This window comes from Gadus chalcogrammus, chromosome 10 (genome assembly GCF_026213295.1).
Source record: "Gadus chalcogrammus isolate NIFS_2021 chromosome 10, NIFS_Gcha_1.0, whole genome shotgun sequence".
NCBI classification, from domain to species: Eukaryota; Metazoa; Chordata; class Actinopteri; order Gadiformes; family Gadidae; genus Gadus; species Gadus chalcogrammus.
The window spans coordinates 9,815,533-9,839,257 of record NC_079421.1 but is presented as its reverse complement, the minus strand read 5'-3'; the positions used below and the strand labels follow the sequence as shown (position 1 = coordinate 9,839,257).

Sequence of the window (23,725 nt, the reverse complement as noted above, 5' to 3'; positions counted from 1 at the left end):
ATTGATTACATGCACCTCTGCTGTTTGGGTGTAGCAAAAAAACTCATTCTTTTCCGGATGAAGGGCAAAAACCTGGCCATAAGACAGCCATCTAATGTCATCTCAGCTATATCATCTAAACTGATTGCTCTCCGTCCCCATATTCCATCTGAATTTGCCCGAAAACCACGAGAGCTGACAGAGATCGAAAGATGGAAGGCTACAGAACTAAGGCAGTTCATGATTTACAGTGGACCTGTGGTCCTAAAGCACAATCTACCAGAAGAGATTTTTGAGAACTTCCTGTTGTTTTCCGTGGGTGTGTTCTTATTACTCAGCCCCAACCTCTCTGCACCCATGATTGATTTTGCCAATCGAGTCCTAACAGCATTTGTTAAAAGCTTTGGAGATTTATATGGTCAAGGAGAAATTGTATTTACAGTTCATCAGGTGATACATCTAGCTGATGTGTACAAACAGTTTGGTGCCCTTGACCGTGTCTCTGCATTTCCTTATGAAAACTTCCTTGGAAAAGTAAAAAAAATGTTGCGAAAGCCTCAACTACCATTACAACAGGTAGTCAAGAGACTGTCAGAGGTGTCTCAAACTGTTACTCCACCTCCAAGTAAGCAGCCCCTTTTGTACGAAATGCACCAGGATGGTCCTTTGCCTCTGCAATTCAGTACTGCCAAACAGTACAGAAAGGTAGTAACAACAGATTTCTGCCTGTCAACGTAGACTGGGAACAACTGCATAGCAGTAGGACAGGATATTGGACTGGTCCAAAACATTGTGCTATCCTCTGGTTCAGTCTTCCTCATCTACAGACGATTTGGGTACAAGGAATCCCATTTCACATATCCCTGCCCCTCCTCTCGAATAGGCTGTTTTCAGGTCCATACGTTGGTAGATGATCTTGAGGTTGAGCTCCTTGGGGATGTCAGCAGAAAATGTGTGCTTTTTCCAGAACAAGACCATTATGTTGCCATCCCTCTTCTTCACCAATCCTAATTCCTTTTCTTCTGCAATCCAAAAAAGAAAAAAAAAAAAAAATTGTTATTGAACTTTTTCTTTATATAAAATACACCAGTCCTAAAATCGAATTAATGATTGGAAAAAAAAAAAAAAAACGACAAATAGCCAAAAAATATATATCTGAGTGGTGACAAACTGCTGTAAATCAGCTGTGAATGATCTGAGTAGTTAGAGTGCTTCAGCTGAGTAGCATTGTATACTCTTCCTGCGTAGTGCTTTTCTATTTTTTTGGTTTTTGAGAAGGTAATTCTGGGGAGGGGGCATTTGCCTCGAGCCCGGCAAGCCTTTGAAGATAGTTAGGTTGTAGATAGTTAGGCTTAGATAGTAGTTAGAGACGACAGGTTTCAGAGTACGTCTTCACCCAAGTTAAGCTGGTGTATGCAGTTCTCTCACCACTTATGATAGTGATTCAATTTTCAATTAAATTTTATTTGTATAGCCCTTAATCACCATTACAGTCTCAAAGGGCTTAACAGGCCAAATATTTCTGAGACTGTGATCAACTGTGATCACTGTTGATCTTGCAACATACACACTATGTTATATATAACAACAATGACTGATATATAGGCCAAATATATTTCTAAGGCTTATTTTTCACACTCAAAACACAGCGATTTTTTATTTTCTTTCATTCACCTCATTGACAGATGGCACAGGTGTGGAAGGTCGTCGAATTCAAAGATAGGAGCACTACCATAGTGCCAAGCAGCTGGTTGGAGGAGGCAGGGGAGTCATGGAATTGTTTCTGGCCTCCTAGTTCTTACGATCATAACCGCCTCCAGAAGGCAGTCGCGCACCACCTTCCTCCAGGTGCAGCGTGGGACGTGCACGGTGACGTGAGGGTCTTGGTTGGGCTGTGGTAAGGAAAAATGCTGCATATGAAAACGTTTCTATAAGATTCAACTTGCTAAATTTCACTAATGCATGCCATTCACTTTCAGCAACATATGTTAAGGCAAAGGACTACCTGAAAAAGTCCTTACTGTGTTTAACATCAGACATACAGTCAGAGGCTGAAGACCCTATCAGAAGGAAAAAAAGGTAAAAAACAAAAAATGTTCTCCTCTCCAGAGGTGAATTGGGCCACACATTCCCGCTATCCATCAGACCCTCCCAACCCTCTAAGCCCCTACCTTGGATAAACGACTCCCTTCAATCGATGCGCTCTAACCTCATGGGCTGCTGAGAGAGAATGGCATAAAACTAACAACCTATCAGATTTAACAGAATACCAGTAACTATTATCATCTTTTGCTTACAATGTCACAGCAGCGAAAAATTCTTGTTACAATGACAAGATTCACAATACAACTGACACCCGGAAACTGTTCTCTACTTTCAAATACTAAACCTTTCCCATCTTGCTACAAACCTCACAGCAGACCCTTATGCTTCATTCTTTACTGACAAAGTGGCTGCTAATAGCAGGCAGTTCTCTGAACCATCCACAGGCAAGTTATCATCCCTCACTACCTTCGAAAAGCTCCTGAAAACTCAGCTCTTCCTAGAATGACTCTTGTCCTAACACTTTTTAACTTTCAATGCACTCTTCCATCTTTCTATTGCACTTAAACTTCAGACAGTGTTCAGGTGACTAGTGGCACTTTTTGGCACTCTTAGCAAGGTGTTAAAAATAGGTGTTGTAGCTTAAATGTTAGTCCTCTTGTTGTAAATCGCTTCAGCTCAAAGCATCTGCTAAATGCATAAATGTATATATTCTCTGTTAATATTTCTGGTGTTACCCACTGACTGCCATGACTGTCCTTGCTTTGTTCCAAAGGCCAAACTCACGCTACCTGCAGGAGCCAGCTGGAAGAGCCCAGACCACTAGGGGCCCGCCGCAACACTATTTTGAAGGTGCAGACCTTTAGAGTTAAACTGAACAGCAATGAAACATTTTAGAAATTAAAATATAAATATTTCAGAAACGGCTGTTTGACTGCCCATTTAGTCTGAAATTAAACTGGCACTTACTATGCTTCAAGGTGTGGACACTGATGACGAGGCACCACCCCCCCCTAAGGAAAACAGCACGACAATCTGTAGATGTAGGGCCAGGTAGGAGGGGCTAAAAAATATGTTGTATGTGTTTACTGGTTAATGCCAGTACAAATGGTACTTTGAAGAACCATTTGAAAAAACACCATGTTTAACACAAATGTTAGAAATACCATTTGGCTCTCTTATTCAGTTTTGAAGTGTTTCATTTTTTTCAGACATCAATTGTGAGTGGCTATTTGGGCCATCCATTTTTTTCAGACATCAATTGTGAGTGGCTATTTGGGCCACCCAAAGAGGTAATATCTCACACACACACACACACACACACACACACACACACACACACACACACACACACACACACACACACACACACACACACACACACACACACACACACACACACACACACACACACACACACACACACACACCTCTGTTGTTGGCATCCCAGGACCAAGCCAAACTTCCTCGATATCAGGCGAACTGATGGTTGAACAAGTAAAACTTAAAATATTTTAACTTACACACAATTACATGATTTTTTTTTTTTAATCCAGCTCAATCAAATGGCAGCCAGAGACTTGAGCTACATCTAGGTAAGTGTTGGCGTCAGTAGAACACCTAATTTCAACATGTATTGATTGAACATGTATTTATATTAATTTCTTACAAGGTAAATCTTACAAACTCTTCCTTAAATACACTACTTTGAAAAAAATATATAATCATTGGCACTTGACACTAATCAATGACTTTTGAATATAGATACAGTCCAACCAAGCCACCAGCTATTGCATGGTAAGTCGAGGAGACAAACATTCTAACCATTGTTTATCATTATCATACACATTGTAATTAAGATGAAATGGGAAAGTACACCAAACCCCAGAAAACATTTCTAATAAGTAACTTACATGAACAGATATGGGAATATCTAAAGTCGTGGAGCTGCTTTCCAAAGTGCTGGAAGAAAATAAATTGATGAAAGCGGAAATTACCAACCTGGGGAGTGAAGTGAGGGCGCTTAGGAGAGAGATGGTGAGGCCGGTAGCACCAGAAGCTGCCGCTTCGTCCATCAAGCTGCCTCTGGGGACAATGGAGGAGTTTCAATTAGCAGAGGCTGTTATGAGAGAAACCCCCTGCGAAAAACAAAAGATGGTAGGTACAAATCTGCACTACCCAAAAGCTAGTCAAAGTATATGTGTAAATTAATAAAACCATACCTCTTCTTTCCAGCCATCCACTACATCACTCAGTATTTGTAGGAAGTATCTTTCAAAACAAAATTAACGCATTACTCATTATGTGAAACAGTGAGGAGTTCACCTAACCTAAATTGGTACATACAGTATCTCACAAAACCCTATGCCATTTTTTCAAATGTTTTAATGTATCTTCTCATGGGATAACTCCATATACATGAAACTTTGATGTAACTTAAAGAAGTCAGTGTAGAGTTTGTAGATTACGATAGATTTATTGTCACTATGGGCGCAATGGTCATGTTCATAATTAAGTGTACTCAGTTATGTGGCCAGCTGTTTAGTTGTTAATGGATGTGTTTTTAGTCATATTCTGAGGACAATAAATCTATAGTTCTCTACAATATGTATAATGACTAGTTTAACTTATAATAAAGTTTCATGCCAAGGGTTATCCTATGAAAAGAAACAATAAAATATTTGCAAAAATGGGAGGGGTGTAGGCCTATTCACTTTTGGGAGATATTGTAATTATACATGTTATAATTATCAATGTTTCACTTGTTTGTTGGTTTATTATGTCTTGTCAGATCTTAACATTCAGTCTAATTGGAGGGCACACTGCAGAAGAGGCCGTAAGAAGGATGTTGCAGAGTGGCCTAACCAATAACCTGGCGTGTCGCTTCAACTGGGCAGGGAAAGGCTTCAAGGAAGCCTTTAAAAGCACTGTCCTTAGTGATGTACTGTTTGGTATGTTTGTCAAAACTCAGTCACACCACACAAGCATTAGACACAGATACCACTGATTAAAATAAATGCTTTTAAAACAGCAAGTCGATTTTTTAATATGCACTATGGGTAGTCTTCTGAGCTATGCTTATTTCATGTAAAATCAGAAAAAGTCAATTTATAGGCTACTATGCGATCTCAGTTTTGTGTCCAGATGCAGCAATGCTTTTAACACTGACAATATTCTGCACTGCACTCTTGGACCATCCGTCAGCACTAGAACACTTTAGTTTGACGTTATTTTACTTTTACTATCTAGCTATCTTGCACCGAAAGCCTACATTCACATAAGAATGTAACAACGCGCTACTCCGCTAGCCTTGGCTACTCGTGGTATGTCGGGCTACGGGCATGCATGCCCGTAGCCTACCAATTTAACCCTGCATGCATGCATTCTGTAATCAAAGAAGTAACTGGGATGGAGTCGATGTGGTAACCCATAGTGCAGTAAAATGAGACCGAGAGGACGGTGAAACCACTGCACTGCGCACCAGCGTTAAGGGTCTGTGGTTAGGAAACAAATTGCTGACTTTTTGCCTGGTGCACTATGCAAAAAATGGCCATGGTGGCCATGGCCATGTTACAGCTTACCGTCGCAATTTTGGTAATTCTTGACCGGGTTTCTTTCTTTCTTTCTTTCTTTCTTTCTTTCTTTCTTTCTTTCTTTCTTTCTTTCTTTCTTTCTTTCTTTCTTTCTTTCTTTCTTTCTTTCTTTCTTTCTTTCTTTCAGCTGCACTCCAAAAACAGCTGCCAGGGACCACCCATGTTGTTTTTTCAGGGACACTGAAGAAGTGGCTTAAATATGCACCGGAGAGAGAGGGAGGTGGAGGGAGGCGAACAAATGAACGCGATCAGGTAGGCCTATGTACGCTTGTTCCACACACCATGCGTCCTTCGACGGATGAGCGTCGCGAGTGCGACTCTGAACCATGGATGGACAGGTCTGAACGGACGGACCCAAAATGCATTTCGAGAGCGCAATGCTATGGAGCCAGTTTCCTGCCATAATTCCAACCTGAAAAAAAAAGTTTCAAAGGCTTATAAATTCAAACTAAAATTCATTCAACATCTGTAAACATGATTTTGTGTTCTATTTTATCTTCATCATTTTCACCAACACATTTTCAAAGTTCTAACAATATCACCAGCGCATTTGCAGAGTTTCAAATCTGGCACTGTTCGAACAGTGTATTTCATTGTTTCCCGGTTTTGAAACCTTGTAAATGGGAACAGGTGTTAAAAACATGTAAAGGTGTACGTTTACGCCATTGCAATGTCTTTTTTCAGAACTGACTTTTCAGAGATTTGACCATGCAGGCGCAAGCTTTGAGTCACGTGAATATTGGCAGCGTTCTGTCGCGCATTCGTTTTGAAACTCCTGACAGTCTGAAGAAAAATAAAACGTTCCTGGGGGCGGGACCATTTAGCTCTAAACCTATTGGTTGCTCTCGGCTGACGTACATTCCAATCACATGTGCCGATCACCGGCCTGTGCGTGATTGACAATGCTCTGCCAATGACAAGAATGTGATTGGAATGTACGTCAGTACATTCCAAGCGGTCAGACAACTATCATACCGTCGCAGTCCACCGCCCAGACTCCCCCATCCGCGCCAACACCCGCATGGGGAGGGACGAAGTATGTACATGTGCCGTTCACCGCCTGTGCGTGATTGACAGTGCTCTGCCGATGACAAAAATGTGATTGGAATGTACGTCAGCCGAGAGCAACCAATAGGTTTAGAGCTAAATGGTCCCGCCCCCAGGAACGTTTTTTTTTCTTCAGACTTTTGACTGTCAGGAGTTTCAAAACAAATGCGCAACAGAACACTGCCAATATTCACGTGACTCAAAGCTTGCGCCTGTGTGGTCGAATCTCTGAAAAGTCAGTGCTGAGAAGCCACTTCTGAAAAAATACATTGCAATGGCGTAAACGTACACCTCTGCAAGTTTTTAAAAATAAATATTCAACCTTTCAAAACTTATTTCTCAATGTATGAACACCTGTTTGCAGAATCCCATTTACAAGTTTTCAAAACCGGGAAACAATGAAATACACTGTTAGAACAGTGCCAGATTTGAAACTCTGCAAATGCGCTGGGGATATTGTTTGAACTTTGAAAACATGTTGAATTTTTTTCAGGTTATAATGTCTTTTTTCAGTGTTGCAAAACCTTTTTTACAAGGTGTTGAGTTTTCAAACCCAGACTTACAAGCCTTTGAAACTTTTCTTTTCAGGTTTGAATTATGGCAGGAAACTGGCTCCATACAATGCAAGTCACGGGCGCATGGCGTAGTTTGAAACAAACCTCATTCAGTCGTATTGCTAGACTCATTTTGTATACCGCTTATGTTAATATTCCTCTATTTATTTTCAGGCGCCGCAGGATCCTCGACCATGAATGAATGTGTGTGTGTAAATAATAATTATATTCGTTAGAATAAGTAGGGTTAATTGGGTTTGGGTTGTTCGTGTTCGGTTATCACGTTGTGTTGTTCATTATTGTCGCCACCGTTGTTGTGTCATGTTTGTTTGTTGGGTGCTCTATGTGAGAGGATTTTAATAAAAGTAGTCTGCGTCGAGGGGTGTACGGGGCGCAGAACTACAGTTAAATAAAGCCTGACTGTGCGTTTCTTGGCCGCCGCTACAATATGTTTGACAACAATAGCCTATGTTCTGTGTATTCATATATTCATTAGAACCTTGAAGGAGATTCAGTAGCCTTAAAATCCTAATTTAATTGTAGAGTCATATCATGATGTCCTTTAAATAAATCAGTGAGTGAAGAACCAACATCGACCACAATATTCGACCATAATCATTAGTTGAATAAAGGTTGAAAAGGGATTGACGTGCCATCGTCGGCCGCCTTCCATTCAACGTTGAATCGACCTGGAACAGTATGAGCAAACTGCCGTTGAATCGACCAAAATTCGACCATAATCGTTGAATAAAGGTTGAAAAGGGATCGACGCGCCGTCGTCGTTCGCCTCCCATTCAACGTTGAATCGACGGTGGACAGTATGAGCAAACTGACGTTGAATCGACGCCCGGTCTCAACGCTGATTCAACATGTTTTGGTTGAAAATGCGGAGGTTGATTCACCGTTGATTCAACGCTCTTTTGCTGTCTGGGTATGCTTGGCTGAGCTACAAACTAGGGGGCCGGGGACACACGTCAGTTAATCTGTTCTGAATCCGTTCTGCACGGATTCTCGCATTGTGCGATACGAGAATCGATACACTGCCACCAAATGTCTATCTAATATTTTTCTATAAATTGTTTTGCTTTTTGCCACCTCCACCTCAGGGGACCCAGGTGTTGATGACCCACGCTGCTCCTGGCAGTTTGTCCATGCCTCCCTCGCTCTCTGCCTCTTTAAGGACAGGCGTAGAAAACGTATTCCTACACTGGCATGGCGCAAAACGTTTGAAGGTAGTCTCTCTCTCCTTCTCGCCCTCCCTCATTCGCCGTCTCCTTCTTTTCCTCTCCATCTCTCCCTCTTTCTTTAACCTTCCCTCTCTCCCCCTCTCTCACTTACCCCCTCCCTTCCTCTCCCTCCACCAAACCTATCACTCTCTCTCTCCTCCTCTCTCTCTCTCCTCCTCTCTCTCTCTTCCCTTCCCTCTCTCTCTAACCTTCTTCCTATTCTCCCTCTCTCAATTCCTCCCTTACCCTCAATCTCTCCCCTCCTCTCTCTCTCTTTAGCCGTCTGGCTCTCCTTCTCTCTCTTACTCACTTCCTTCCCCTCAATCTCTCTCCTCCTCCTTTCCTGGCACCCTCCCTCCCTGCCTCTCTCCCTGTCAGACAGGTTTAAAGTTCCATATTATTTTCAAAGGTGGACCAGAATCCATCTCTGTGTTCTAATCTCCCTCATTTTGTTAAGTTGAAACACAACCGGGCCGAACAAGGCAAGCAATTTGCCCGATAAAAGGTCTTCCAGTTACGAAAGTCGCTTCAAAGGCTTTGGGCATGGGGTGGTAGTGGGAAGGCCTGATACAGTAGGGGGTTCAGACCTGGTTCAGACCTGGGTCAGGGTCCCCATGGTAGGAACCTGGACAGAGGGGGTTTTCAGTAGGCCAAGGCCTACAGTAGTCACAGCCTCTGAAGCTTAAATAGCCATGTTATAAAAACGTTAAATCATTATAGTCAGATAAATAACATAAGTTATTGTAATGATTTGATTTGATGTACATAAAATACCTAATAATAAATAAATATGCTTTGGCAGTCACTGAGCGAAACAGCTGTGCAACAACGACATCTAGTGGTCAGAGAATGCAAGGACAGATATTTCGCCCTGGTTTCCCTTTAAAGGCCTACTATGCAACTTTTTTAGCCAAAATTAAATTAATTATGCTGGTTGAGAGTTATTCTGATGGTTCTGCATTCCATTTCTGGGTCGTTTGGTGGGTGTGTCATTGCCCCATGTCACCTCTCCAAGGAAAAAGCGCATATGCAACTTGCTCTGTTCGGACCGACACACTCCGGATGTGACGCAGCGGAAGTATCCAATCGCGCCTCGAAAATGTAGTCAGATTGTAGTTTCGAAAATGCTTTACGGCACAGACACACACCCAAACATGGCACCGGCTGGATATAAACATCCAGTTGCGAGGCAATTGTTGCATTCATCATGGATCAATCGACTGATAAGGGACCCAAGAGGCGACTGTCGGTGGAACAAAATAAGAATGGACCAGAAAAGAGATCAGACACGAGTGAAAGGGGAACTATGCAACTTTTTTGGCTTGATTTACCTTAATATAACTCTCATCCTTGCCGCTTTTACCTTAATATAACTATAATATAGAGTCATTGCGATGGTTCTATTATACATTTTTGTTCGATTGTTCGTTGTTTCGACTCCCCCTTGCGCATCTTGGCAGAGAAAAGGAATATGTTTCTGCCGGCGACCCGCCGCCCACTCTCGCGGGAGTCTCGGGTCTCGCAAAGTAACGAATTGCTTTACGGCACAGACCCCCAAACACGGAACCGGCTCGATATAAACACAAGTAAATAAGGGATTGTTACATGCATCATAGATCAGCCGACTAAAAAGAGGCAGAGAAATCCAATGTCGGAGGAACAGAAGAGAAAAGGGAGACTGACCGACAGAGAGGCCAGACACGAGTAATCGTTGGGCAAGCTTTTCAGGAATAGCGTGAACTGAAAGAAAAAGAAGACTGCAAATCAGACGCCGACTTTGCCGTGTTGCTTTTGAAATTGAAAGTACCCGTGGGTGAACTTTGTCTTTGTGGTATTCTTGATGTTGATAGTCTCTGTACAAATGTGTTTGCTCAACCATTTTGTTGTGAGCCCTGTAAAAATTGTTTTCTCGACCGTTTTGTTGTGAGCCCTGTATGTTTCTAGCTTGCAACCATATAAACACCTTTGTTTCCATGGGTGTTTTGCTGTTCGTCTGTCTCGTCCCCCAGATAGACTGAATCCCCGAATCCAGGTTCTTGTTTATTTAGATTATTATGTTGGCCAACACTCTTACACTGATTGTTCTGTTCAACCTAAGATAAAACAATTATAATCTAGGATATCAATTCTCCCCGTCAACCATAAAAAAGGATGGATTTATGTTTATTGCAATACAAGTTAAGTTAAGTCCTTTATTCATCCCTTTTTAGGGGGAAATTCTTTCTCTGCTTTTGACCCATCCGGGTAGCCGGTGAACACATACGCACACAGAGGTGCAGCGCCCGGGGAGCAGGTGGGGGTTTCAGATGCCTTGCTCAAGGGCACCTCATCCGTGGATTTTCTCAGGATTCGAACTGGCCACCCTCCAGTTACCAGTCCAACTCCTTCACCAGTATGCCACGAATGCCCCTACAAATACACCATTTTAAAAATACATAACCTTGCCTACACTTTATGAACATCTACTTCGGACATGGCTCCACGCATTCGCCGGCTTCTTTGAAAACAAATGCACATGGCTCGCGTAGAAGTGCATGGGGAAGGGTCGTCAACAAGCTGTTACGACAGTGTTGTAAAATATCTACTACGAAGCTGTAGGGGGCGCTGTGTAGAGAAATGTGCGTGCCAAACCAAGAAAACTGCGAAGAAATGCCCGAAGTTGCATAGTGGGCCTTTAATGTGGCACAACTGTAGTCTGCCAGTAAATTGTATTATTGCACGTTGGTCTGGGGAAGCTGACGTCATTTTCTTCAGCACAAGAGGCGTGATCAACGGGCATAGTTCAACTGACTCTGTACGGGATTGGCTGCTTGCCGTCGCTTCCCTGTCGTCATTGTGACGTACCAGCCAATAGGGTGCCAAGGGGGAAAGTCAGCTTGGTGATTGGCTCCCACAAAAATGTATCGGAAGTAGAAAGAAATGTAGGCCGTGGCTGTGTTCCAATACCCGTACTTCCATGAGTACACTTAAAGGAAGTACACTAACTGCTCTTGTGTTCTTGATGCGTGCTCTTGATGTTCTTGATGCGTGCTCGATCTCGCCGTTTCACGAGCATGCATCGGAGGTGGCTCGTGTGTACTTGCAACCCCTATAAATCCCAGGATGCATTTCGCACTCGCAGCAGTACGATGGCGGACAATATGGCCGTTTCTCAATTCCTAGCACGCGTACTACGGACTCGATGACTTGCAAGTACGTACTTGGCAAGTCCGTACTTCGGCCGTTTCTCAATTCGCGTACTTGTGCGTGCTCGTGTGCTCGTGGACTCGTGAAACGTCATCAGTCGTTGCCCGAGCACTGTTCCAATTCGAAGCACGCATCAAGCGAGTACTGTCGTAAAACCCGGAAGTGTCCTTGATGCGTGCTCGATCTCGCCGTTTCACCCATAGACATCTTGGCCGTTTCTCAATTCCTAGCACGCGTACTACGGACTCGATGACTTGCAAGCACGTACTTGGCAAGTCTGTACTTCAAGCACATACTTGGGAGCACGCGAGTACGTGCCTGCGATTGGAAGAGCAGCGGACTCGATGACGTCACCACCTCTGCTCGTCCGTTAACTGTGCTACGGCCTCATTTAGGCATATACTACTGAACAATATAAACAAATTATATAAAACAAAATCCCAGCCTCTTTCATTTTCAAATAGTATGTAAATATTCTGAATGAATAAAAATTGAAAAGATATGCGTGTCCTGTCATGCGTATAAGCTATACACACACAACTTTATATATATTTATATATTATCTTATATTATTATTATTATTATATTATATAAATATATATATAAGTTAAGAGTAACTTAACCTACAGTTGTGCGTCTTCTCCATATTGTCCGCCATCGTACTGCTGCGAGTGCGAAATGCATCCTGGGATTTATAGCGATTGCAAGCACACACGAGCCACCTCCGATGCATGCTTGGTGAAACGGCGAGATCGAGCACGCATCAAGAACACTTCCGGGTTTTACGACAGCACTCGCTTGATGCGTGCTTCGAATTGGAACAGTGCTCGGGCAACGACTGATGACGTTTCACGAGTCCACGAGCACACGAGCACGCACAAGTACGCGAATTGAGAAACGGCCCTTATAGATAGACGGAGCATTGGCTGCTGGGACGAGAGAAATACGGCCGCCATCTTGGAGTGGTCAACCGGGAGCAGCAACAGCAGCAGAAACAGGATGCCGGGCTGTTGTTCAGCGTATTCCTGCTCAAATCGGCGGACCATCCACAATAGGAATCGGGGGATTACTTTTCACAAGCAAGATTTAACATTACCATACTATTGGTATAATTGGTATTGAATAATAAAACACGCCAAACCATGTGGCCTTTATCATAGCTACACGTATGACAAAAAAATGCATGAAAATCAGTGGTATTCAGTGAGGTATGATTAATTAAATGCGCTGACAGTTCATTGCTCCAGCCAAACGGATTACACTGAGTGGAGCGGATGACCACTCCAAGATGGCGGCCCCGCGTCCCGTCAGCGCCAGTAGGCGGTAGCATTCGATGCTCCGTCTATCATATAAGGGCTGTTTCCCAAAGTGAAGTCTTCAGCCTTGCTAGGACGCGTCCTTGCTAGTCGCGTCCTATGGAGATGAGACTAGAGTGCTAGCTCGAGTGCTTCCTAGCGTTTGTAACGTTCAGACTTTGGAACGACTTGGTAGTGTGGAAGCGCTTCCGCTTCCGCTTTTTAATACTGCGTGTCCGCTTGTAAACACATGTGCGCTTATGAATAAAACATGGCAGCAATCAAGCTGATCGATATTTATTTGACTTTTGTCTGTTATGAATGCGGTCATGTCTCCTTCGCATGGAGCCTCTTTGGGGAAGTCACAAAAGCTTTGTTGCGGTTGATAGAATCGTCTTTATTAAAAGGAATATCCATTCAATTTTTATTAAACTAACTGAAATTGTCTGAGAACTTAATTCATGCATCACATTTACAGTACGTTTGATTACTATTATGCAGGGGGGGGAAAGACAAAGAAAGAGATGATAAACATGTATTGAAAAATCTCGGAATTCTCAAAAACAAAGGACGCAAAAATGGCGCGGCTTTCGATTGTGGACAGTGTCCTCAACAAACAGCCAAGATGTCTATGGGCTGTTTCCCAATGTCAAGGAAGCATGCTCAACGGCCGCCCTTTTAAGGACGCTACGTCATAGAACGCCGACAAGCACTGTTCCAATGTTGAGGACACTCGAAAGCCGCGCCATTTTTGCGTCCTTTGTTTTTGAGAATTCCGAGATTTTTCAAGGATGCATCGCTGAATCCTAGACGAGCCAAAACTACCCACAATCTTCTGCGTTCACTGGGCGGGTTCTTGAAAATGCCTGAGCAGTACACGTTCAAATGAAGTGAAGTTATATTAGCTTTCAGAAATATTTTGTGCCTTATTGCTTTTTATAGATTCATCATGTTAATGCAAATAATCAAGCCTAAAGACCTGTGCCACTTTTCAAACGTTTTTGAAACTTTCTGATACGTTGCTATATTTTGCATGGACGTAGCTGGTGTTAAACACCACTGTCACCAATGTCAATTTACTCGCTCACAAGATTCCATTATTTATGTATACCTGTTTGTGTTGAATCGGTTTTTTTAGGGTTAGCCCAGCAAACGGAGGCTTTTGTGCGCCTGAGGGTGGCGCACAAACATTTGTTTACCGGTGGAAGGGATAGTGCCACTATCCAATGATGTAAAATTAATGCACAGCCGATCTTTTGCAATGTTTGTAATTTTGAATGAACGTATATAATTGTATTTTATATGATATTATGTGTTCAAAGCACTGGTAGATTGTAGCATATATGAATGAATCAGATCAGTTAAATAATATATCCAAATAAATACATGTTTATCATCTTTCTTTGTCTTTTCCCCCCTTCATAATAGTAATCAACCGTAGGCCTACTGTAAATGTGATGCATGAATTAAGTTCTCAGACAATTTCACTTAGTTTTAAAAAAATTGAATGGATTTTCCTTTTAATAAAGACGATTCGATCAACCGCAACAAAGCTTTTGTGTCTTCCCCAAAGAGGCTCCATGCGAAGGAGACATGACCGCATTCATAACAGACAAAAGTCAAATATATATCGATCAGCTTGATTGCTGCCATGTTTTATTCATAAGCGCACATGTGTCTACAAGCGGACACGCAGTATTAAAAAGCGGAAGCGGAAGCGCTTCCACACTACCAAGTCATTCCAAAGTCTGAACGTTACAAACGCTAGGAAGCACTCTATTCTCATCTCCATAGGACGCGACTAGCAAGGACGCGTCCTAGCAAGGCTGCAGCCTTCACTTTGGGAAACAGCGAGAGTCTCACCCATGTCTCACCCGTCGCACCGCGTCCGCCATCTTGTCGTCGCGTGACAGCACATGGACATTGGATGTCCATGTCCTACAGGCTGCAGCGAGACATTATAGAAATCATTGACGTTCAGACGCATTTAAATGGTTGCTGGCAGTGACAAGTATCTCCCACAATTAAACGATAAACGCTAGGTATTTTTGTTGATTTATTTCGTATTGATAATAGTTGATTAATAGTTGGCAGATATATTCAAGTGAATATTTCATGGAAGGGGCGGCGCCCTAGCACCCTCTATTGACCCACCGCCACTGAGCAGACATATGATTATCATAATCGCCCACGCATGGATTTAGAAAGATAGGCACTACACTAAAAGGCCACTAGATGGGGCTGCTTCCCTGTAGTATTTGTAGAAGAGGGTCCTGAACTCTTTATTTTGCTTCGGGGCTTTGAATCAGATTGGCTGTTTGACTTTACGAGTAATAATGATTATTTTGTTGTTTACTTGACTAAATAATACATGGATTCCGCCATATATAATTGATGCCAGCCTTGTGAAGGTAGACGGGATCAAGACCCAGGGTGGAATGCAGTCATCATTCACTATCATCCATTCATTGCATTGACCATCAATTAATTGAATTGGTGTTAACCTACTTACCCTACCTATTCACTCCAATGCAAACAATCCAATGAATTGCCAATGGCTGACGCACACCTGACGACCGTGATCTGTCTAGGACCCAAACAGGTTAAGGTTATTGTTTTGATCATTTATAATAACCTACACTTTAGGTGATCATACATCTACCTGTCCCACCTGGCTGTAGCAGGCTGGGCAGAGGCTGAAGCCCGCTCCTCTCCCTGTCACCTCTCTCTCTCTCTCCACGGGACAGGGAGGAAGTGAGAGAGGGAGGGAGAGGCAAAAAGGCTAGAGAGAGAGAGAGAGAGAGAGAGAGAGAGAGAGAGAGAGAGAGAGAGAGAGAGAGAGAGAGAGAGAGAGGGGGGGGAGAGAGTTTTAGGGCAAGGGAGGAAGTGAGCGAGGGAGGATAGGAAGAAGGATAGAGGGAGAGGGAAGAGGAAAGAGGAGGAGAGAGAGAGGTTTTGGGGAGAGAGGGAAGGGAGTGAGAGAGAGGAGGAGGGAGAGACAGAGAGGAAGGGAGGAGGAGGCGGGCTGGAGTCCGCCTTCATCCAATCACAATGCGGATGGGAGGGAGTTGACTAACTCCAGCTTTGTTCTAACTTAGTGGAACTGAGTACAACATGCACCGTTATACAGACGGCGAGGAGATCAACCTGGAGCACTTTGGATCCACTTTGTGCGCGTCCTGCAACGCGCTGCCATACTTCTGACTGGAGTGGATTTAATTCCTTCTTCCTTCTTATTTTGTAGAATAACGTTTTAGGTAGAGAGAATCGGAAGATGCTTTTTGCGGGAGAGGAGTTACTATAATAAGGTCAGGAACTTATCCCCGAGAAGAAGCGCACTGGGATCGATAGTACTGAAGGCGTCTACTGTTGTTTCTTTCCGTCCCGGGACCTTGGTGCCTTCATGAGGACTAAAGAGGAATATTAAAGCGAGACTTTGGGAATACTTTGCAGTATTTACGCACAGGGTTGGATAATACGCACTTTTTACACACCATGCTTTAGTAGTTTACAGAGTCCAGAGAGTGGATGCATTATAGGCATGGACTTTGTCTGAGAAGAAAGGTGGACTGGGCTCATTAACCATGGAACTCACAGGTCGGGCTCTCGGTCGGTTTCACGGTGTTTTACTGCTATTATGGACCCTTTCCCAGTACTCCGCCTCCAGCCAGGTCCGCCAGGAGTTCCGCGTCCATGAGGAGCAGCCGGTCCGGACGCATGTGGGGACCATCGAGACGCGGCCGGGCTTCACCTACCGCTTCAGTGAGACCCACAGACTGTTTGCGATCAACAGCTCCACCGGGGCCATCTACACCTCCAGGGTGATCGACAGGGAAGTTTTGCAAAGTGATGTCATCAACGTCGTGGTGCTCTCCAGCCAGCCCACCTACCCCACTGAGGTGCGGATCCTAGTGTTGGATATTAACGATAACTCCCCGGTGTTCCCGGACGAGTCCATCGTGGTCTCGTTCAAAGAGGACGCCAGCAGCGGCCGGCAGGTCATCCTGGACACGGCCACGGACTCGGACATCGGCAGCAACGGGGTGGACCATACCACGTACCGGATAGTGAACGGCAACGAGCAGAGGCGGTTCCGTCTGGATGTTACAGTCAACCCTAGTGGCGAGGGGGCTTTCCTACACCTTGTCTCAGCAGGAGGCCTGGACAGAGAGGTCACACCCATCTACCAGCTCCTGATCGAGGTGGAAGACAAGGGTGACCCTAAGCGGTTCGGCTACCTCCAGGTGAACGTGACCATCCAGGATATAAACGACAACCCCCCTGTGTTCAACCAGGAGCAGTATCAGACCAGCGTGTTTGAGGACGCTGCCGTAGGCTCCAGTGTGCTTCAGATCACAGCTTCAGACCTGGACGATGGAGTTAACGCTGACGTGAGATACTTCCTGGACGACGGGACGCCTTTTCAAATCGACCCCAAAGCCGGTACTATTGTCATTAAAGAGCCACTGGACTTTGAGAGCAAAAGAGAATATTCTTTGACTGTTCATGCTGTAGACAACGGGGTGCCCTCCCTGTCTGGCAGGACGGAGGCCACCGTTAAACTCCAAGACGTGAATGACAACGACCCAGTGGTCAAGTTCAGATACTTCCCCACCACCTCTAAGTTTGCGTCCGTGGATGAGAACGCCCAGATTGGCACCGTGGTGGCGTTGCTCACCGTGTCGGACTCCGACTCGCCAATGGCCAACGGGAACATCTCAGTTTCCATACTGGGGGGCAACGAGCAGCGACACTTTGAGGTCCACACTTCTCCGGTTCCTAACCTGAGTCTGATCAAAGTGGCGAGTGTTCTGGACCGGGAGCGGATCTCCTCCTACAACCTCACCGTGTCGGTGTCGGACAACGGCCACCCCACGGCCCGCTCCTCCTTCGCCAGCCTGATGATCTTTGTGAACGACATCAACGACCACCCGCCCATCTTCCAGGAGGCCCAGTATCGGGTGGACATCAGTGAGGACATCCCCACGGGGAGCTACATCAAAGGGGTGTCGGCCACCGATGGCGACTCCGGGCAGAACGCCAACCTGCGATACTCGCTGGTGTCCGGGAACGCCCGGGGCTGGTTCTCCATCAGCGAGAACAGCGGCCTGGTGACCAGCGCGGCGCCGCTGGACCGTGAGGAGGCCTCCCACATTGTGCTCAACATCAGCGCCAAGGACCAGGGGCTACAGCCCAAGATCTCCTACACACAGCTGCTGGTGAACATCACCGACGTCAACGACCAGGTGCCAACCTTCGCACAGAGGTCGTACCACGTGACCCTGGCGGAGCACGCCCCCGCGGGCAGCGAGCTGCTGCTGCTGACCGCTTCCGACGACGACCTGGGCGCCAACGGCAGCGTGTGCTTCACCTTCGACGCCGAGACGCCGGCCGCTGTGCAGGAGCTGTTCCGCCTGGAGGCGTCGACGGGGAGACTGAGCACGGCGGCGGAGCTGGACCGCGAGGACCAGGGCTCCTACCTGCTCCAGGTGCGGGCGGCGGACGGCGGCAGCCCCCCTCTCCACTCGGTGGGCAGGGTCAACGTCACGCTGAGGGACATCAACGACAACAGGCCCGTGTTCTACCCCGTGCAGTATTTCGCCAATGTGAAGGAGAACGAGCCACCGGGCTCCTACGTGACCACCGCTCTCGCCACAGACCTCGACTTAGGTCGGAACGGCACGGTGAAGTACATCATCACGGCCGGAGACACGGCCAAGTTCCACATCAACAGCAACACGGGCCGAGTGAGCACGCTGGTGTCTCTGGACCGAGAGGAGAAGACGGCCTATCAGCTGCAGGTGACGGCGGTGGATGGAGGGGGGTTGAGGTCCCACACCCAGGCTATCGTGACCGTCACGGTGATAGACACGCAGGACAACCCCCCCACCTTCAGCCAGAAGGGCTACAGCTTCGTCATGTTCGAGAACGTGGGCATCGGAGCGGTGATTGGGACGGTGTCCGCCACCACGGTGGACCTCAACACCAACATCACCTACCTGATCACCTCCGGGGACCAGCGGGGGGTCTTCGCCATAGGCGGCAGCGGGCAGATAGCCGCGGCCAGCCAGGTGGACCGAGAGGAGCAGGGGTTCTACCAGCTGAAGGTGGTGGCCAGGGGTGGGGAGGTCACCGGAGAGGCCCTGGTCAACATCACCGTGAAGGACCTGAACGACAATGCCCCCCACTTCCTGCATGCTGTGGAGCACGTCAGCGCTGTGGAGAACTGGGGCACGGGCCATGCCATCTTCCAGGCCCGGGCTTCCGACCCAGATGAGGGAACCAACGGCCAGGTGGTCTACAGCCTGAAGCAGAACCCAAAGGGCCTGTTCCACATCCATGAGAAGCACGGCCTCATCTCCCTGTCGGGGCCGCTGGAGGTCACCACCAGCTCCTACCAGGTGGAGGTGATGGCCTCCGATACGGGGGTCCCCCGGCACACCTCCAGCCTCATCCTCACCGTCAGCGTGTACGACGTCAACGACAACTCCCCCACCTTCGACCAGCTGTCGTACGAGGTGGTCATCCCGGAGTCGGAGCCCGTCAACAGCCGCTTCTTCAAGGTGGACGCCACGGACAAGGACTCGGGGCTGAACGGCGAGATTGTGTACGACATCGTGGACGGCAACACAGGTGATATGTTTGGTGTCTTCCCCGACGGCCAGCTCTACATCAAAGCTGAGCTAGACAGAGAGCTACGAGACAGATATAATTTGGTGCTGGTGGCGAAAGACCGCGCCGTTGAACCTCTAAGTGCTAGTGTCAACGTCAGCGTCATCCTGGACGACGTGAATGACAACCGACCGCTCTTCAACAGTACCAATTATGTGTTCCACTTTGAGGAAGAGCAGCCCAGAGGCTCGCTGGCTGGGCGGGTGTGTGCCCAGGATAAAGACTTTGGCCCAAACAGTGAGATCAGATATACATTCGAGCTGCCACAACCCAACTTTGAGCTGAACGCCATCACCGGGGAGTTGACGAGCACTCTGCAGTTGGACCGCGAGTCCCTCATGCGACAGAGAGGCGCCGCTGGGTTCAGCTTCACGGTCATTTCGTCAGACCAGGGGCTCCCTAAGCCCCTCCGGGACCAGGCAAAAGTGCAAGTTTACATTCAAGACATCAACGACAACTCGCCAAAGTTCACCAAAGACATTTACCAGGCCTCCATCTCGGAGTCAGCCCAGAACATGACCCAAGTGCTCCGGGTCTCGGCCTCCGACGTGGACGAGAACAAAAACGGACTTGTGGGGTACCACATCGCAGAGGGCAACGAGGAGGGCCAGTTTGTGATTGACAGTGGCTCTGGTCAGATCACTCTGGTTGGAGCACTGGACTATGAGTCCACCTCCCACTACTCTCTGAAGATCCTGGCGGTCGACGGGGGGAAGGTTCCCTTGTCCTCCTCCTGTATGCTCAGCGTGAGCATCCTGGACGAGAACGACAACTCCCCCGCCTTCCCCAAGTCCTCCCTGTCCGTGGACGTTCTGGAGAACATGAGGATCGGAGAGCTGGTGGCCTCCGTGACCGCCACCGACGCCGACTCGGGCCCGAACGCAGACATCACGTATAGCATCACAGCCACAAACAACCACGGCACCTTCAGCATCAGCGCCAACACCGGCAGCATCTTCCTGGTGAAGAATCTGGACTTTGAGACGCAGTCATTCTACAAGCTCAACATCACGGCCAGAGACAACGGCCGGCCAGCTCGCTCCTCCTCCATCCCAGTCGTCATCCACGTGAGAGACTTCAACGATAACCCCCCCGTCTTCACCCCGGGGGACATTTTCAAATCCATCGCTGAGAACCTCCCCATCTCCGCCTCGGTCATGACGATCACGGCCCACGACACGGACGCGGACATCAACGGGCAGCTGGAGTACTCCATCGTCCAGCAGACGCCCCGCGGGGGGCACTTCAGCATCAACCCCGGCACCGGGCTCATCTACACCAACAGAGACATCGACAGGGAGTTCTCCAACCTGTTTGAGCTCACCATCAAGGCCACGGACCAGGCCGTGCCCGTCGAGTTCCGGCGCTTCGCCCTGAAGAACGTCACCATCTGGGTAACGGACCTGAACGACAACGTCCCCGCCTTCGTGTCGCAGAACGCCCTGGTGGCCGAGCCCAACATCGTCATCGGGTCGATCCTGACTACGGTGGTGGCCTTTGACCCGGACGAGGGGTCGAACGGGGAGGTGGAGTACGACCTGGTGCGGGGGGACGCTGACACCTTCATCATGGACCGCTACAGCGGGGACATCCGGCTGGCGTCCCAGCTGCTGCCGTCCCGGCTGGTGTACACGCTCACAGTGTCGGCCACGGACCACGGGGCAGAGCGCAAGACATCCCGCACCGAGCTGACCATCATCCTGCAGGGCGGGGACGGGCCCGTGTTCTCCCAGCCCAAGTACATCACCATCCTGAAGGAGGGCCAGCCGCCGGGCACCAACGTCATCTCGCTGGACGCCTCCAGCCCCAGGGGTTCCGGCACCAAGGTGGAGTTCTTCATCGTGGCGGTCCGCAGCCACGGCAAGGCGGTGGGCCGACTGTTCAGCATCGACCGGCAGAGTGGCGTGATCCAGACGGCGGCCGAGCTTGACCGCGAGCAGGGCTCGGACCTCTACCTGCTGGATGTGTACGCAATCGAGATGGACGCCAGCCAGCCCAGGACACAGCGTGCTGAGGTGAGTCGCCCCCCCACACACACTCCCCCCCCCCCCCCCCCCCCCCCTGCTGTGTTTGCTGGAGCTGTTGTTTGTTTGTTGTTGTTTGGCATAGCATTTGTGTTTGTGTTGAAGCCTTTTCTTTCACCACACGAGTCCCCGACATGGGAGCGAGGGTCGGAGCTCCTGCGGTGGGAGAGTTAAAACAGATCCACCCGTCGGGGCCGTTAATGGCGTTTCTTCAGCTGTGTGGGTGGCTCTGTTCAACCATAGCGTTCTTGGATACGAGAGAGAAGGTCTTGTTCTTTGTCATTTAAACTCTGTTGTTTTTTGCTTCCAATACTCAATACTGGCCAGTACAACATGAAACTTTGCACTTATTATATAACTTCCGCACATACTGAGGCTATTTCAGAGAGGACATGAACTGTTCCCATTGCGTTTATAATGTGGAACAGTCTTATCAGGGCTGGAAAAGGGCTGCAACTATTAAAACCCTGTAAACCAATGGACCCGCGAGGCGGGGTTAAGACCCGTGGCTGCTTCCCTCAGTGTCGCCCGCCGAAGGAACGTTATTGATATGCTCTGATGCTGCATCACGTCTGGCTGGTATCTCATCAGGCCCTACCGCACGGGGGCTTTTCCAACGACAGGGTGGTCTGCGGCTCCACAGTGACCATTAAAATCAGCTGACCTCCTAAGACCCTCTGAAAGATGTGGAGGGCAAGGGAGAGTGAAGAGAAGATCTCCCAGAGTGAAACCTAAGCCGTCCATTGAAAGAGTATTATGGGATGCTCCTCATTGAAGACTTGGCGAGCGCGCTCCCTGAGGGGGAGAGTAGGGGGGTGAGGGGGGGGGGGGGCGCTAACTTCTGTCAGGTTTAAACAGTGGAATGCTAAGGCTCGGTTTGGTGGCTAAGGCTAAGACACCCCTTAAATGAAACAACATGTGATTTTGTTTCAGGGTTTTTGGAAAATTCTGCGCTAAAAGACTGAAGAGGGCCGTGCGTTTACAGGCCGGATGATACTTAGGTCTGACTTTGTGTACTGACAGTTGCGTATTGAGTTGTTTTCCGAGCAGGGTTGTGCTTCGTCAAGGCGCTGGATGTGGTTTGTGTTATCTCGTGTGAATGACGAGGAATATTGAAAGATATGACGGGGAGAAAAATCTGTTGCGTTTGACCGTGGCTATGAACGTCTCTTCAACCACAGGAACCGTTGAAGCTGTAATTCAGTTTGGACATCGCTCATTCTGAGACCGCCGTCCAGCTGGGCGGTGGTATCATATGTTCTAAAGTGGAGATGCTGATCTGTCCTTCTCGAGACTGGGTTTATAAGAGAACAGCAGAGCCCTGCTCCTAGTCTTGCTGCTCAGACTGGGTTTCATCATGGGCCTGGACCCCAGGCCTGGGGTCCAGGCCTGGGGTCCAGGGAGTCTGTATGGAGCGGCAGTAATGCCGCTGTCTGGGCCCGAGATGTAGTGGTGTCAACTCGGATACCGTTGTGTGTGAGATCGGAAAGTTTTCCATCGGCTGAAAACTCTGCACTGTTTTTTGTCTATGCCGTGATTGTATGCAGTTGACTGCAGGATGTTTAATATTGAAGGGTAGAGAGACCATCACATAAAGGAGAGAGAGAGAGAGAGAGAGAGAGAGAGAGAGAGAGAGAGAGAGAGAGAGAGAGAGAGAGAGAGAGAGAGAGAGAGAGAGAGAGAGAGAGAGAGAGAGAGAGAGAGAGAGAGCAAGCAGACCCTAGATCTCAGGAGGGAGAGGGTTCCTGCAGCCAGAGAGGCCAACCCTCTGTGGAGTTCAGAGGTCGTCGGCACGGCAGCCAAACCACAGCTGTAACCAATAACACCGCTGACCTCCAGGGCCGTACACAGGGGCCAGCGTGTTGGGGCACTGGGGCCCCCCCACCCCACCTCCATCCCTGTTTCTCATCACCAACGCTCCCCTCGTTCTCCTCCTCCTGCTCCTCCTCTATCTGACTCTCTCACCTCCTCCTCCTCTCACTCTCTCACATCCTCCACATCCTCCCCTCTGCTCCTCTCTCCCCTCCTCCTCCTCCCGCTTCTCTCTCCTACTCGCCCATTTCCTGTCTCACCTCCTCTCCTCTCTCTCTCTCTCTCTCTCTCTCT

The 23,725-nt window shown here is 47.8% G+C and overlaps 1 protein-coding gene and 2 long non-coding RNA genes across 3 annotated transcripts in view; all 3 read left to right on the top strand.

Annotated features, from left to right (window-relative positions):
- The first annotated feature begins 1,908 nt into the window (after window positions 1–1,908).
- Window positions 1,909–3,034, top strand: LOC130391064 (uncharacterized). Its single transcript, XR_008896857.1, has 3 exons — window positions 1,909–2,058; window positions 2,798–2,874; window positions 3,003–3,034. It is a non-coding gene; the product is annotated as an uncharacterized LOC130391064 (long non-coding RNA).
- A 607-nt stretch (window positions 3,035–3,641) lies between these two features.
- On the top strand, window positions 3,642–4,967 carry LOC130391063 (uncharacterized). The gene is made up of 3 exons (XR_008896856.1): window positions 3,642–3,819; window positions 3,944–4,179; window positions 4,814–4,967. It is a non-coding gene; the product is annotated as an uncharacterized LOC130391063 (long non-coding RNA).
- Window positions 4,968–15,891: 10,924 nt separating this feature from the next.
- The window catches only part of fat4 (FAT atypical cadherin 4), a 98,223-nt gene continuing 90,389 nt past the window's right edge, over window positions 15,892–23,725 (top strand). The window contains exon 1 of the mRNA XM_056600006.1: window positions 15,892–21,610. Coding sequence (XP_056455981.1) covers window positions 16,508–21,610 — 5,103 coding nt within the window. The 5' untranslated portion in view covers window positions 15,892–16,507. The remainder of the gene's footprint in view (window positions 21,611–23,725) is intronic.